General features: G+C 48.0%; 1 protein-coding gene across 6 annotated transcripts in view; it reads left to right on the forward strand.

The window, feature by feature from the left end:
• Positions 1 to 14,096, forward strand: part of PLXNA4 (plexin A4) — a 366,609-nt gene that overhangs the window by 17,217 nt on the left and 335,296 nt on the right. For all 6 annotated transcript variants that reach the window (XM_024737970.1, XM_024737968.1, XM_024737969.1 and 3 more), the window contains exon 2: positions 482 to 664. In XM_024737970.1, coding sequence (XP_024593738.1) covers positions 482 to 664 — 183 coding nt within the window. The remainder of the gene's footprint in view (positions 1 to 481; positions 665 to 14,096) is intronic.

Here is a 14,096-nt window from a genome sequence, read left to right on the forward strand (position 1 = left end):
TCGCACGTGTGTTAACATTTCTAGTTCTCTGTTCCACACGTTCAAGTCCTCGTCTGTGTGTCTGCTCAACAGTAAGTGTGTGGATGTGGAGACCTCGCCCCTCTCACTCCCCAGCAAGGCTGTCTGGAGCCCATGCTCATGGGTGCTGGCCCAGTGCTTTCCCAAGGGGTGGTGATGATGGGCCATCTAAACTACCAGGATGGTGCCTGGAGGGGTTGGAGGAGGGGCAGAGAGACCACGGCGCATGGTGTAAAGAGACTCCAGGGATCTGTGACTTTTTGCCATGGTCCTGCAACCTACTTAGATGACTGTTGGCAGGTTACCTAGTTTCTCTGGAGCTGAGTTTCTCATGTAATAAAGGAGGGATTTATAACAGGTGATCCATCTGTAAGGATTCTTCTAGCTCCAGAGTTCTCTGACTCAGTACCTCCACCCATTGCCCTGGTGCTCGCTTCTAATTTTTCTCCTCCTTCATTTTCAGCTCCTAACCATTGATGACAACTTCTGTGGCCTGGATATGAATGCCCCCCTGGGCGTGTCTGAGATGGTGCGTGGCATCCCCGTCTTCACGGAGGACAGGGACCGCATGACTTCTGTCATCGCATACGTCTACAAGAATCATTCTCTGGCCTTTGTGGGCACCAAGAGTGGCAAGCTGAAGAAGGTAGGACAAGGTGTAGTCATTTTGGTTCTTGTGGAGGCAGCCTGTCCCCGCAGGATGGATGTTTTCTTGCATTCTTTTACTACCTTGGGCCTGGTTGGCAGTGATACAGGTTTGAGCTAATGGCTGTGTTGCTGTTGAGGTCATCAATGCTACTCTTGTCCTTCACGTGCAGGGTTGTTGTGGGACTCACAGCGGGTGAGTGTGTGGACCCATCTCTTGCATGGGGCTGGTGTGCTTCTGAGAGGTGCGCGTCTCCAGGTTGCTAGGCCGTTCTAAATATGGTGTATTCTGTCCAACTTGGGCAATAGCTTTATGAGGCCTGGGTGGTTGTGGAGGATGGACAGGGGCAAGGCATATGCCTGTTCCTCCTGCTTCAGCCCTTCTGGCGGGTGCATCCATCTGGACTCCATTCAGGGAAACCGACAGAGGAAAGTGTAACACCTGCTGGAGTTGCCGTTAGGGCTAAGAGCCAAGTCGTGGGACGGGGAGACCCTGGATGTTTTGGGGGCACAGAACTGCCCTAGGGGGAGTAGAACCGCGTGATCTGGGGACGTGAGTTTTCCTCCCCGTTCTCCAGAAGCTTGCTGGCTTCAGGGGCACTGGGTGGCCTTGGCCTGTCTGCCGTGTTGGGGGCCCCTATCTATCTAGAACTATTTTCTCGCCCACCTCTGCTTGGGTTCTCGTCTCAGTGAGTTGGTGCTGGCCCCATAGGGTGCCCTCCTTGCTTGGATTAAAAGCCTTTCTAAGACTCCAGGCAGTAGGTCCTGTTTTCTGTTGGCTGAGAATCATACTTGAGTCTTTTTCCTGGGAAATATTGATGACTCCATGTGGAGATCCTGCTTGTTTTAATTAGACTTCCCTTGGAATTAACTGGACATTGTGTGATTCAGATGGATCAAGTGGCGCTGCCTGACCTGAGACTGAATTTTGATGGCTGCCTTTCTCTTTGCTGTATTTGTGGGTGTTAGCTGGATGGTCAAGGGGAAATGCTCTCTGCAAATCTAGGGACTGTGCCTGTTCTCCCATCCTACTGTGTGACAGCCCATTTCAGCACTTGTTGTTTTTTTCTTTAGAGTGTACGTCTCTGTGGAACAGGCAGTGGGGCTGGATGGGGAGAGGTGGGGAGCAGGGGGTGTGGGGGTTGGGAATGTGCGTGGAACAGTTACATGCATAGCAGCTGGAAGAAGAAACATATGTTGGGGAAACACCGTGGCATGCTGCAAGGGTGATGCAGGCAACACGCCACGCGTCTGGGATTGCCCACCTCATCGTCGTGTGCTGCCTTCTGTGTCAAGTTAACAAATAATTTAACCATCATCCGTATAGCTTTAAGAATTACATTTTATGGTCTGCCTTCTGTGAAGAATGTATTAAACACAATTGAATGTTTTCTTGCCGCCTTGATCTTCTCGTGTAGATTATTACTCACATGTTGAACGGGTTCGCGGACGCCCGAGGAAGATGCTGGGAGGTGTAGGTGTGTTGTGTTTGATCGCTGTAGCCTTCCCGGCTCTTCTTCTAGCGTACCGTGTCACTCAGCACTTCCAAATGCTGCCAGGAAGTACTGGTCCACATCAGTGCCTTTCTTCCTCCCTCAGTCTGTGGCTTCCAGCTTTCAGTGAGCTAGGAAATCAGATAACCAAGCTTGCTGAAATTGTGTCTGATAAGCCTCAGTATAAATCAAGGAGGGAAGTCCACGGGCTGTAGAGCAGGGACCGCGGGGACGTTTCCGTTAGCTGCTCAGATGACTTCATTCTTCACCAAGAGTCAAGGAATTTAATTTGCTGGTAAAGCGAAGTCTGAATACCGAAAGCCTTCCCGCATGCAGTTCACACAGTGAAATGTGTTGACCTGCTTTGCTTGCCCCGATGGGTGAATAAGTCCTGTTGAGGGTAAATACGTAAGCAAGGAAATTTGGGGTGCTTTAGCTCTTGTCTCTACGGAGCCCAATCTCAGTGCAAGGGAGAGGTGACTTCCTGCAGTGTGCTGAAACATGCCCACCCCCTAAACTTCCTACCAGGTGCCAGAGGATCCTTCACTTTCTGGCCAGACCAAGTAGACCCTGTAGAAGGTTTTTTTTGTTTTGTTTTTCTGCTATTGTCAGAGCTGGTTGGTATATGGTGTCAGTGAAATAAACTTTGAAAATTCAGTGCACATAACAGAATAGAAAGTTGTTTTCTCTTGGCGGCAGGGGGGAAGATGTTTCTTGGCCATGGCTGCATCGTAAACCCAAGATGGTCGACTTGCAAATGTGTGCTCTTGGTCGGAGGGTGGGCAGAGGCTCATGGGGGTTGGCTCCCTCTCCCCTGTGGAAGCCGGCCTCCTGATGGGAGGTGAGAGTGCAGCCCATCTCCATGAGTGTGGGCTGAGGACACCTCCTGGAGCTTGGGCCAGGTGCACACAGACATCCCTCGTGGGGCAGGCTGTGGGCAAAGCCTTGCCTTGAAGTGTCCCCAGAGGTCAGCCAGGCCAGCAATGACAGGCAACACCTGACCGGGAGCCTTGGGACTTTATAAACCGTGGGCCGGCCTTTGTCATCTTTTACTTCGCGGGGGTGGGAGGGCTTATATAAGAACAGTTCTGTTTCAGCCACCTGGGACATTACATTTAATTTCCAGAACTATAGTGGGACTGGTGAAGCATAAACATTTGAGAGGTAAGACCAGAGGGTCACGTGCGGGGGGCAATGAGTCAGTGGCCCTCCTGGGGAAAGCCAGGCCATCAGGGCAGCCAAACTTTCTGCTCCACGAGCTCTGAGTGGGAGCCTTTTTAATAGTTTAGCTGAAGCTCAGCTACCCTCCTGCAGACTCAGCACAGCTGGCCCAGGGGGACAGTCTGAGCTGGTAAAGGAAAGCCGGGCCGCCGAGTCTGTTGTTTGAAATAATAAAAAGCGAAACTGGCCAGTTTATTTATTTTTTCTAAACAATAGAATTTCCCAGCACCCTTGCTCGCTGAGCACCACTCCCCTTTCCTTGTAATAACTCTGCCTTGCTTTTCCAAGAGGTTATCAGGACCCCATTCACCTTTTGGGCAGAGGCCCAGCCATGAAAAGCTCTGGGACTGCAGGAGGACTTAGCAGGAAGTTTTGTGAGCTACTGAAACCAGGGGGCGAGAATAATGGAAATCACACTGTCGCCATAATTACAGAGCTGGTTTCTCTGAGCCCTGTAATAATCTCCCGTGTGTATCAAGGGCCTCACGGAAGTTCTCTGCAATATGACAAGGGACTCAAGGTGGGAAGGCTGGGTGGGAGGGGGTTGGGAGGTTTGCTAAGAGTAAGGGAGTTTGCTGTGAGTTTCAGGGGTCCAGGAGCTAGACTGTAGCCATCCATGGGCTGCCTTCAAAATTACTGCCTTTTCATTTTGTTTGAAAGGTGTGGGTCCCCATCATTTGCGACCTCGTCTCTGATGACCATAATCTCACTCCTTTAGTGCACACATCACATGAGGCAGGGGGAAAGGAGGTGAGGAAAGTACCAATTTGGACATCTTATTTTTTCTGATGTGTGTGTGCCGCAGCTGGCACTGGCATCCTTTTCCACGGGCTGTTAAGAAATGTGGCACATAAATGCTTCAGTCATCAGGAGGTGCCTAGGAAGTTAGGAATAAGTCACAGACTATTGCAATTTCAACTCTAGGGAAAACTCTTAAGGCAAACACCATCCTGATTTGCTTTAAGATGTCCGTTTAAATCTGGAAAACTTTGAACCGGCTTGGGGTAACGAGGTCAGTGTTGCCTCAGAAGGACGAGACCTCTTTGCTTGAATATTCCAGCCAGAAGTCCACCCTGCTTTCTCTGTCTCTGTTACATTTTTACACTAAGTGATCATGTTTTATGGCTGCTGTTCAGCAGTGAATTACTGCCTGACATTAGGGGGAGAGTAATGTTCATTGTGAACCAAAACACCATAACTTCTACTTGAGGTGTGCTTGCTCCTTTCATTTTGTGATTGCATCTTTCCTGGGTGTTTTGTTAGGTTGAACTGCTCACACGAAGGGGCAGAACACTTGATGGATGTTGGTTAAGCGGAACCCTGGCTGGCCCTGCTACTGGCTTGTCGTAGGATGGGCGTGTGTGCACATGTGAGCACACACATGGGCAAACCACGCCATACCAGCCCCTCTGGGTAGGAATTGGGTGTGTGTCAGCATGGAGGGTCAACAGCAGTAGATAACACAAAGTCATTCTTCTTGGGAATTGTCATGCAGATTAATTCAGTCTTCCTAATTTTTTTCTCTTGAGCCTCTTTGAATTATTTTTACATTTTGTTTGATTTTATTTTATTTAAATATAGAGGATTTACAGTGTTGTGTTAGCTTCAGGTGTACAGCAAAGCGATTCAGTTATACATATCTATCTATCTTTTCTTTTTTCAGATTCTTTTACCTTACAGATTATTACAAAACATTGAGCGTAGTTCCCTGTGCTATGCCAGTAAGTAGCTCCTTGTTGGTTATCTATTTTATATATAGAAGTATGTATACGCTAATCTCAAACTCTTAATTTATTCCTCCCCCGCCTTTCCCCTTTGGTAATAATAAGTTGTCTATGTCTGTGGGTCTATTTCTGTTTTGTATATAAGTTCATTTGTATCCTATTTTTAAAAGATTCCACACATAAGTGATACATATGATATTTGTCTTTCTCTGTCTGAGCCTATTTGAAATGGATCTGCTCATGTTCTGTAGGTCCTCCCTGACTATGGGTCCAGAAAGGCAACCAGCCAGAGGTGGAGGGAGACCCACCTGAAGCTGTGTCGTTCTGAACATAAGTTCTCAGGAATGGGTGCTGTGTATATGTGTTTCTGTAATGCTTGAGTCACAGAGCAATACCAGATCAGAGATGCGTGGCCCCTGCCCTGCAACTTCCTCAGTGTATCTGAGAATTCTCCTGAACATTCACCTGGAAATTTAAATCAACTTTAACTAAAAAGAAATTCATGACCCGGAAGGCTCTCCAGATGGCTGGAGGCATCACAAAATCCAATAGAGATACAGCTGGAACTCCAGCTTGCCCAGGGCCCCTGCCATCAGAGCAGAGGCCGAGTGTACCTGGTGTAGGGTTTGGTCAGTTTGCTCTGACATGTTAGGAGTTTCTCAAACCAGAGCTGCTGGCCAGTTTGCATGTGTTTAGATACCCAAGCAGAAGAGAAATATGGAAGAATCAATGCTGGACAATTTCCATTATGGGAGGAGTCCATCAAAGCTTCTTTTTCTTTTCTCTCTTTTTTTTTGATTATTTTCATCGTGTTCTGTTTTTGCATTTCCCACCCCTGGTTTTGCAAGTAGTAAGCCTGTATAGATCTTAACCTGTGAGTTAAGTGAGGGGGAGGCTGAGGCTGAGGGTGTCGTAGACAGAAGAGCACAGCAGATGTTCCGGGGGACCCCCTCCTTCCTCTGACTTCACATCTGAGCAGGGACAGAGAGACAGCTGTTGGGTCCTCAGTCCTTCAAGCCTGGGGACCCTGGGACTGGCCTTCAGACCAGCTTCACCTTGTGCCTACCCGTCCACATCTCACGATCCTCCTCCCACCTCGTTTCAATCTCCTCCGCTAGGTCGTAGGCCTTTTTGTCCATGTTGTACCCAGGAGATATGGAAACCAGCTAAGCTTGACAGTATCCTCTTGGGTATATCTTATATTCTTGAACAATATCAAGCCCTCACTCAACCATCCTTTTTGCGTAAATGTGTCCTCACTGGCACTATTTTCTTATCCTATCCTACTTTTCACTACTTGGCCCTGAGGCTCACCCACTGTCCCTGCAGGTCCCTGGTAGGGATCCCAAGTGGTCACCAGTGCTGACCTGAGTGGGGTTGGGGTGGTGTCCTCCCAATTTCACATCTGCTGCAGCCCCTCCCAAGGCAGTTCGATGCCAAGAGCTGGGGCTTAGACTCATTCTCCTCCTGGTGTCCTCTTGAGACACATTTTGAGATCCCCAGAAAATACTACCCTGGGAACATTTGTCATCCTGTTTTCCAAATGATCATTGCTACTGCACATGATTTAAGGAGATGGTTTTAGGTGAGCTTTGCCAGTTCAAGATTAATTGATACATGTGTGCCATTTTTTTGTGAATCATATGTGCGTGTGTGTATATATATATACACATTTGTGTAGAATGATCCTGATCATAAATTAAAATGCAGACATGAAAATTGAAGAAAGTGCTGCAGAAACACCCCAAATCATAGAGCGCACTCAGTCAGCTGGTACTCAAGTGCCAGACGCGCTGGAGGAATTCATCCAGTGACACACGCAACTGAAGTAAAATATTGTGCTTTACAAGAACGTATCATTAAAATGAAAACTAGCGGCATATCAGGAGTCTGGCCATGTAACCAAGACAACAAATATGGGAAAGGATAAAAGACATGATGTACCAGAGGAAGAGGGAGGAAGCAGAAAGCAAGAGGAGGAGGTGGGCCCCCAGCTGTAAATGGTCCCCTCACCGTTGGGCTCATAGCTGATAGACTCTGGATGGGAAGAGAATAGAATCCAGATGGTGATACCAGTGGCAGCTCTCAGCAAGGACAGGACCACGGATGGGGAAGGCAGTGGTAGCCAGATTGACTCAGAGCCCACCAGCTGAAGCTCTGATTAGGGGTCTTCTTATAGTTCCTACTTGTTCTCAAGTGACTTCCTGTGAATGTGGCCGCTGGGCTTACTTCCTGGTGGTGTCCTGGTGCTCTTTCCAGCAGCTTTGGTTTCTCATAGAGGCGTTCACAGTGACTTCTAAAAGAGCTCCTCGAGTCTCCTGTGTTCACTCCATGCCTTCTATCCTGTCCCCAGGGGACACAAATGTATTGGTTATGGATTGATGTGTAACAAATGACTCTGAAAGAGATCTCTTCCAAGATCAAGCACGTGGCAGTACAAGGCCTCAGGTCCTCACTGGAGACATCAGTCCCTTGTCGTGTGGGCGTCTCCGTCGTGACGGCCGCTCACACCACATGGCAGCTGACAGAGAGAGAACCAGGAGACGGCGAGCATGATGACAGCCAGTCTTTTTGCTAATTTCGGGAGTGTCATCCTATCACTTTTGCATCATCCTGTTCATTAACAGCTAGTCACGTGGTCCAGCCCACACTCAGGGGAGGGGCGTCCACAAAGCAGGAATACCAGGAGGCCGGGGTCATTGAGGTCATCTTAGAGGCTGCCTGCCACACAAGGGCTTTGTTTCTGGACCATCAAGGATACCGGAACCAATATTTTTAAAGTTCAAGTTGAGTTTCAGTGATATAGGAAGGGGCACAGCTCTGCTCAGGAAACAAAGTGGCCCCAGCACTGAATCCTGACTGCTGGCTCCCAGAGGTTTTGGTTGACATAGAGGAGAACCCAGAGGACGAGCAGGAAGGAGCGAAGTGGCCTGCCACTCCCACAGGGCAGAGAGGGTGCCGCGCCATCCTCAGCAGGAGGTCTGGGAGCACGTGGGGACCGTCCTGGGGGCTCTGCTGATCTTATGGAAACAGTGGTGGTTTATAAGGGTGGATGAGAGAGACTTACGTTTCAAGTCGGGAACTGATGAGAGCTCTGTGTGCATGGAGAATCCATGCCTCCTGACTGATCTCTTTGAAGGATCACCTATTTAGGAAAGGGTCATTTTCCTGTGAATTAGAGCTGGCAGGAAAGAGGATGAGAAGGGAACTCTTCTCTTGTTGCAGAGCACGGGCTCTGGGCACGTGGGCTTCAGTAGTTGTGGCTCGCGGGCTCTAGAGTGCAGGCTCTGTAGTTGTGGCATGCGGGCTCAGTAGTTGTGGCTCACGGGCTCTAGAGCACAGGCTCAGTAGCTGTGGCACATGGGCTTAGGTGCTCCGCAGCACATGGGATCTTCCCAGACCAGGGATCAAACCCGTGTCCCCTGCATTGGCAGGTGGATTCTTAACTGCTGTGCCACCAAGGAAGTCCCGCCCCTCACATTTTGAGTCTCAAGGGTCCCGGCTAAATTGAAATACTAAGGAAGAGGCTCCCACTTGAGAGACTGTGGGGTTCCCACCTACACAGCAGCTCTCGCATCACCAACCTCCCTCCAGGGACAACTTCCCTCTCGAGGGGCAATTATGCTGGAGCCCATCCTGCAGCAGAGTGGGCAGTGGCCTTGGGGAAGGGCCCAAAGTTTTCCGGGAAACAAGCTGTGCTTTTCCACTTACCACTGACCTGCCACCCAGGACTCATTGGGGGTGTTTGTCTTTGGGGTTCTCAGTAGAATTCTCTCTCCGAACAGCCTGTGTGTAGTGGTTCTTGATTACTTTTCCTGTTGCTGCTCAGCCAACATCCCTGTCTTTTCTCATTTGCTAGACAGCTGCAAACTGAGTCATGTCCCATAACTGCTTGGCAAGTCCTCTGCAGCTGAGGACCTAATTACACCGTCTCCTTAGGCCCCTGGTCATTTTAGCACCTACCTCCACCAGCCCCTCCAACCTTCCTTTTCTTTCTAAGTGCCGGTCTCCGCCACCCGAGCCTCTTGGCTTTTCTCTGTCCTGGACCTACTCACCCCACATTTACTCTCTCAGCTCTTAACCTTTGCTGCCTGTCGCTGTGCAGCCTTGGACTCTTAACATAGGCAGGTCCACTCTCAGATGTTATCTTGACCAATTACCCCTGATGACTGTGGGGTAGTAAGTCACGAGGCAGCTCTGGCTCCATGATTTCTTTATAGATTTGGTGGCTTGAGGGACACTGTGATCAGATGGTTTACTCTGTTGACCTGCTTTGCCCTGTTGGTGCCCGTGTGAGTCTCATTAGGAAAAGTGGGCCAACGAGTGGGTCCATGAGCAGTGGGTGTTGGCTCAGGGGTCCTCCCCCCTCCACAGGCTCTCCCTTCCTTAGGACCACTCTCTGGCATCCCCAGTACCTCCCCTCATCCTAGTTTTTCTGCTGGGACCTCCTTTGAGTCCCCTTCCAGAAGGTTCCTCCCCCCCTCTGCCCCAAGGCTCCAGAGGCCTTGGAAGCAAGCAGGGTGGAAGGGAAGACATACAGGAAGAGGCTCCCCCATTCTGCTCTCGCCAGGGGGATGGACTGCCTTTCTGCTTAACCACTCACTTCTCCCACCAGATTGAGAGTGTGCCGGGACTGGGGGAGCCGAACTTGAGAGTGCCCTCAATGAATGGTTGGACTTGAGAGACCAGAACGATGCTGAAGCCACCTTATGACCCGCTCTCATTACTGCATCCACAAGTTACACCAAACCTTGCTGCTTTCCAGGTCTTCCCAGTGGGAATCTCAGTTGCCAAGTGTTGTTTCAGGCAGGATTATACCTAAGGTCGCATGGGTATCTTACAGGCTTTGTGGTTTCTGATAACAGTGGAGGTGGTTAGATACATTTGGTTCACTCTTAAAGATCTGTGAGTGGATAAATTCTTTAACTTGGTCCTTCTGCTAACTTGCCAGCATTCCCCGCAGTGTTCACTTAGCTCCTTCCCTTTCGTCCTACCTTCCCCAAAAGAGCACAGCATTTATCCATGCTTTTCTACCAGATACAGGATCCCTTTGCAGAAATTTTTCATGATGGGTGCACAGGCTTTTTGAGAAGTTGTATGTACTTATAACCGTATTTTAAGTGCTTTCGATGAGCAGGCATAGAATGTCTTATATAATCTTTAGGATTAAAGCTCTTCTGGGTCTTCCCCCAGACATACCAGGCTTGGGAGAGGAAATTAACGTTTTAAACCTCATTCACAGAATCCATCTTTCTTAGATCCCATGAGGTTTAGTCAGGCAAGATCAGCTGAGGCCCTGTATGAACCTGAACTTGCACGCTGTTGGCCTCAAGTGCCGCCGTGGCAGCTGGGGTGCTAGACTCCTCCATGAGCTGGGCAGGGTCAAGGCCACCTTGATGCAGGTAGACCGACTGCTTCATTGCCTCAACTAGGTTGTGGGCTTCTTAACCCGATGGAAAGGTCACGGGCTTAAGAGATACGAGTTCATCAAAGGAACCAATAAATCCTTTTCTAAACTGAAGAATCCTTTTCTAAAATTAATAGCCTCCGAATGTATCTATTTTACCAACTTGAGTTTTTATTCAGTCACATTTTGATTACCCAGAAATCAAAGGCAATAGAAGGTTTCAAAATCTGAGAATTCTTCCTGAGAGGAATTTGTTCACTTTTTTCACATAAAAAATACATTTATTAACACATCTGGATCTTTTCCCCAGCGTGTCTAAGCCTTTCCCAGTTAGAGATAGGTGCCCAGCACGGTGCTTTCCTGAAGGTAACAAACGCGAAGTAAAAAATGTATTTGAAGATTGACTCTTGGGTCTTATAGTACGTGTGTGTGTGTAAGTGTGTAAGTGTAGGTGTATCAGCTAACTTAGGCTAAGTCATGCTGCAGTAACAAATGACCCCCAGATTTAAGTGGCTACAACAACAGCATGAGCTCGTTTCCAGCTCATGTCCATGTCCACTCTGGTTTGGCAGCAGCTATGCTCTATGTCATTTATTTGGGACAGAAGCTGAAGACATGCCAATCTCCTTCCTGGCAGAAGGAAAAGAGAGATGGCTGTTAATGCTGCTGCTTGGAAGTGGCACACGTCATTGTCCCTCACATTTTATTGGCTAAGCCAAAGGGAATGGTGTGAAGAGTGTATCCTCGCCACAGGAAGAGGCCTGGTGCATATATGTGTGGGGAGGTGGGAGGGAGGGGCAGAGAATATTTTGTCAATAATACCGTTTACTCTAAGGATTCTTACTGTGAACATCGCACTGAATCAAGACATATCGACTTGGCCCATCCGTAATGTGTTAGGTGTTTCTTGAGTTAATGAGCACATGGTATCTTCTTACTTAATATTGGAGAGGAGGTATGAAACATACAGGATATGGCTGATTTTACGTCATCAAGCCCCGACATAGTGTTGGAGATTTTTTAAACATGAAATCCTCTATCAGCTTGTTTTCCTGTGATTTGCTTTTTCTTCTGAAACTGAAATTAGAATTGTTCAGATCGTTCCATTCGTCAGGCTCTGGATGTTTGTGTTTCCCTGCATCCAGTTTTCCTACAGAGTGAGGGTACTTTTCTACTTAAATACAAAGATTAGATTGTGTTCAGCAGATGTCTCTTGGGATAATTAAATTATCCAAATTTATTACATCATTTCTCTTAACTACAATTAAATGGAGCCTTCCAAATGAATTTTCCCCATTTCTTCCAAATTAATTTAACCCCCCCAAAATTCTCCTACTTCCCCTCTGAATTCTGCTTTTCTGACTGTGAATTCCAAAACATTCACTCTGGACATAGGCAGGACCTCTGGCCCTTGAAATTCATCCTCCAGGCAAGAAACCCAATCTGGGAATTCCGGTTCCAAAGCTGACTACTGACTCAGGACCAGCTCACAGACCTCCTTGTCAGGGTTCCCCACCATCTGCTCCTCTCTGGAAAAGGCAGAAGTGCAGAGCTGGAATCCTGAGTGGAGGAAGCCGTCCTGCAGATCGGTTTGAAAAACATTGATTTTTAGCCCTCAACCTCATTCTGTAGATTGCCAATTTTTTGGCTGACATGTCTTAAATTTACATCACATTGATGATGTCTGAGGAGTCATTGAGCATCCATAACTGGGTAAAGTGATATGTATTTTCCTGGCTGAGCTAGTGACAGCGATTGAAAGGGCCTTGGCAATCACAGAAAGCAGTTGCCCTGCTGCAGATATGCTAGGAGGAGCCCTCTGATCCTTTCCAAGCTCTGCACCTCCTATTTTCAGGTGGGTAAGAGATATACCCACATATGCGTGACTGTGAGCCCTCTCCCACATGCATATACATTCATGTCATAAACATGCACATGTACTTAATCCCATGCATGCTGATGTGTGCACACACTTAGGAACCAGACCCTTCTCTTTAAAAAAAAAAATTTTTATTGAATTACAGTTGATTTACAGTGTTGTGCTAATTTCTGCTGTACAGCAAAGTGACTCAGTTATACACATATATACGTTCTTTTTCTTATATTTTTTTCCATTGTGGTCTATCCCAGGAGATTGGCTACAGTTCCCTGTGCTACACAGTAGGACCTTATTGTTTATCGATTCTAAATGTAATACTTTGCATCAACTAACCCCAAACTCTCAGTCCATCCCTCTCCCTAACCCCTCGGCCCACCCACCTGGCAACCACAAGTCTCTATGTCTGTGAGTCTGTTTTTGTTTTGTAGGTACTTTCCTCTGTGCCATAGTTCAGATTCCAGACCCTTCTCTTTGCACTCAAGCCCGGAGCTGGTCCTCCCTGGGATCTGCTCTCTTGGACTGAGCCCCACCCACCTCCCTCACGTTCTCTCTGGGAAATTAGCAGCACACCATCTAATCAGTTTACCTCTGACTCGCCCACTTTGGCTTCGAGATGATGACAGAGTGGAGCTATTTAGCTGTCAAATGCTGTGACTATCGCCCAGATGGACAGCGCCTCAAATATCAGAGTGGTTTCATTCTCCCCCGTGTGTGTGTGTGTGTGTGTGTGTGTGTGTGTGTGTGTGTGTGGTTGGGGGATGGGTGGGTAATGAGTCTCCCAGTTGCTTTTTGAAGTGCTTCATGCATCTGCCTTTAATTTTAATGCCTCTTGCCTGCTGACCTCGCTTCCCAGCAGCCAGCCCCAGCCTAAGTGTGATTCCCATAATTAGCTTAGTGATAATTTAATCTCCATGCTTTAAATCTGATTGTTTTTGAGGGACTTGGGTCTGAGGAAAGGGGAAAGGGGAACTTTGCTCCTTGTTTGACCTTTGTTTTTGTCTGGACTCTTTCTCTGACCGGGGCAGGATCAGAGGGAAATAGCTGGGTTGGGTGAGGGGACACAGGGAGACAGAGGCTCATGGCATTATGGGTAGATTCTAGAAAGGAAGGTAAAACAAAACTCTCTCTTCATTCCCTTTCTTATAAGGGGTCCCCTTTCTTTGTCCTCATTTCTCCCCAGAATATGAAGGCATGTGAGTGAGGGTACACAAATGCTTTAAGATGCTTTGGTGAGGAGTAGCTTGAAAATGAAAAAGTGATAAACTCCCTCCGTGGTCATGGCAGCCCTTCTCTTAAGCCAGAGGAAGGCAAGAAGCGGCAGAAGGTGCCATTGGATGCTACCCTACTGCTTCCCACGTTCGCTCCCAGGCATCCCCACAGGCTTTGTGCCCAAGCATCTGCCCAGGTCTGTATCAGGGGTTGTCCATGCCTCTTAACTGCTAAAACCAATCCGGCATGTCACATGAAGAGTTGGAAGCGACAGCTGGGAAATCTCGACTTTGTTGCTGGCTGCACTCCTGGTTTTGGACAAATTGTTTCCCTACACATATTTCACTTTTTGAGCAACTAGCATATTAATGTATGCACCCTCCGTCTCTCGTATGAATGAGCTGAGGGTAATAGTACTTCACACTTGGAGAGCATTCCTTGATTCAGTAGGATGAAAAAACAAGCTGAAAAGACGGTGAGGATCAAATGATTTTCTGTGC

Source organism: Neophocaena asiaeorientalis, unplaced genomic scaffold, assembly GCF_003031525.2.
Source record: "Neophocaena asiaeorientalis asiaeorientalis breed wild unplaced genomic scaffold, Neophocaena_asiaeorientalis_V1.1 scaffold364, whole genome shotgun sequence".
Taxonomy (NCBI): Eukaryota; Metazoa; Chordata; class Mammalia; order Artiodactyla; family Phocoenidae; genus Neophocaena; species Neophocaena asiaeorientalis.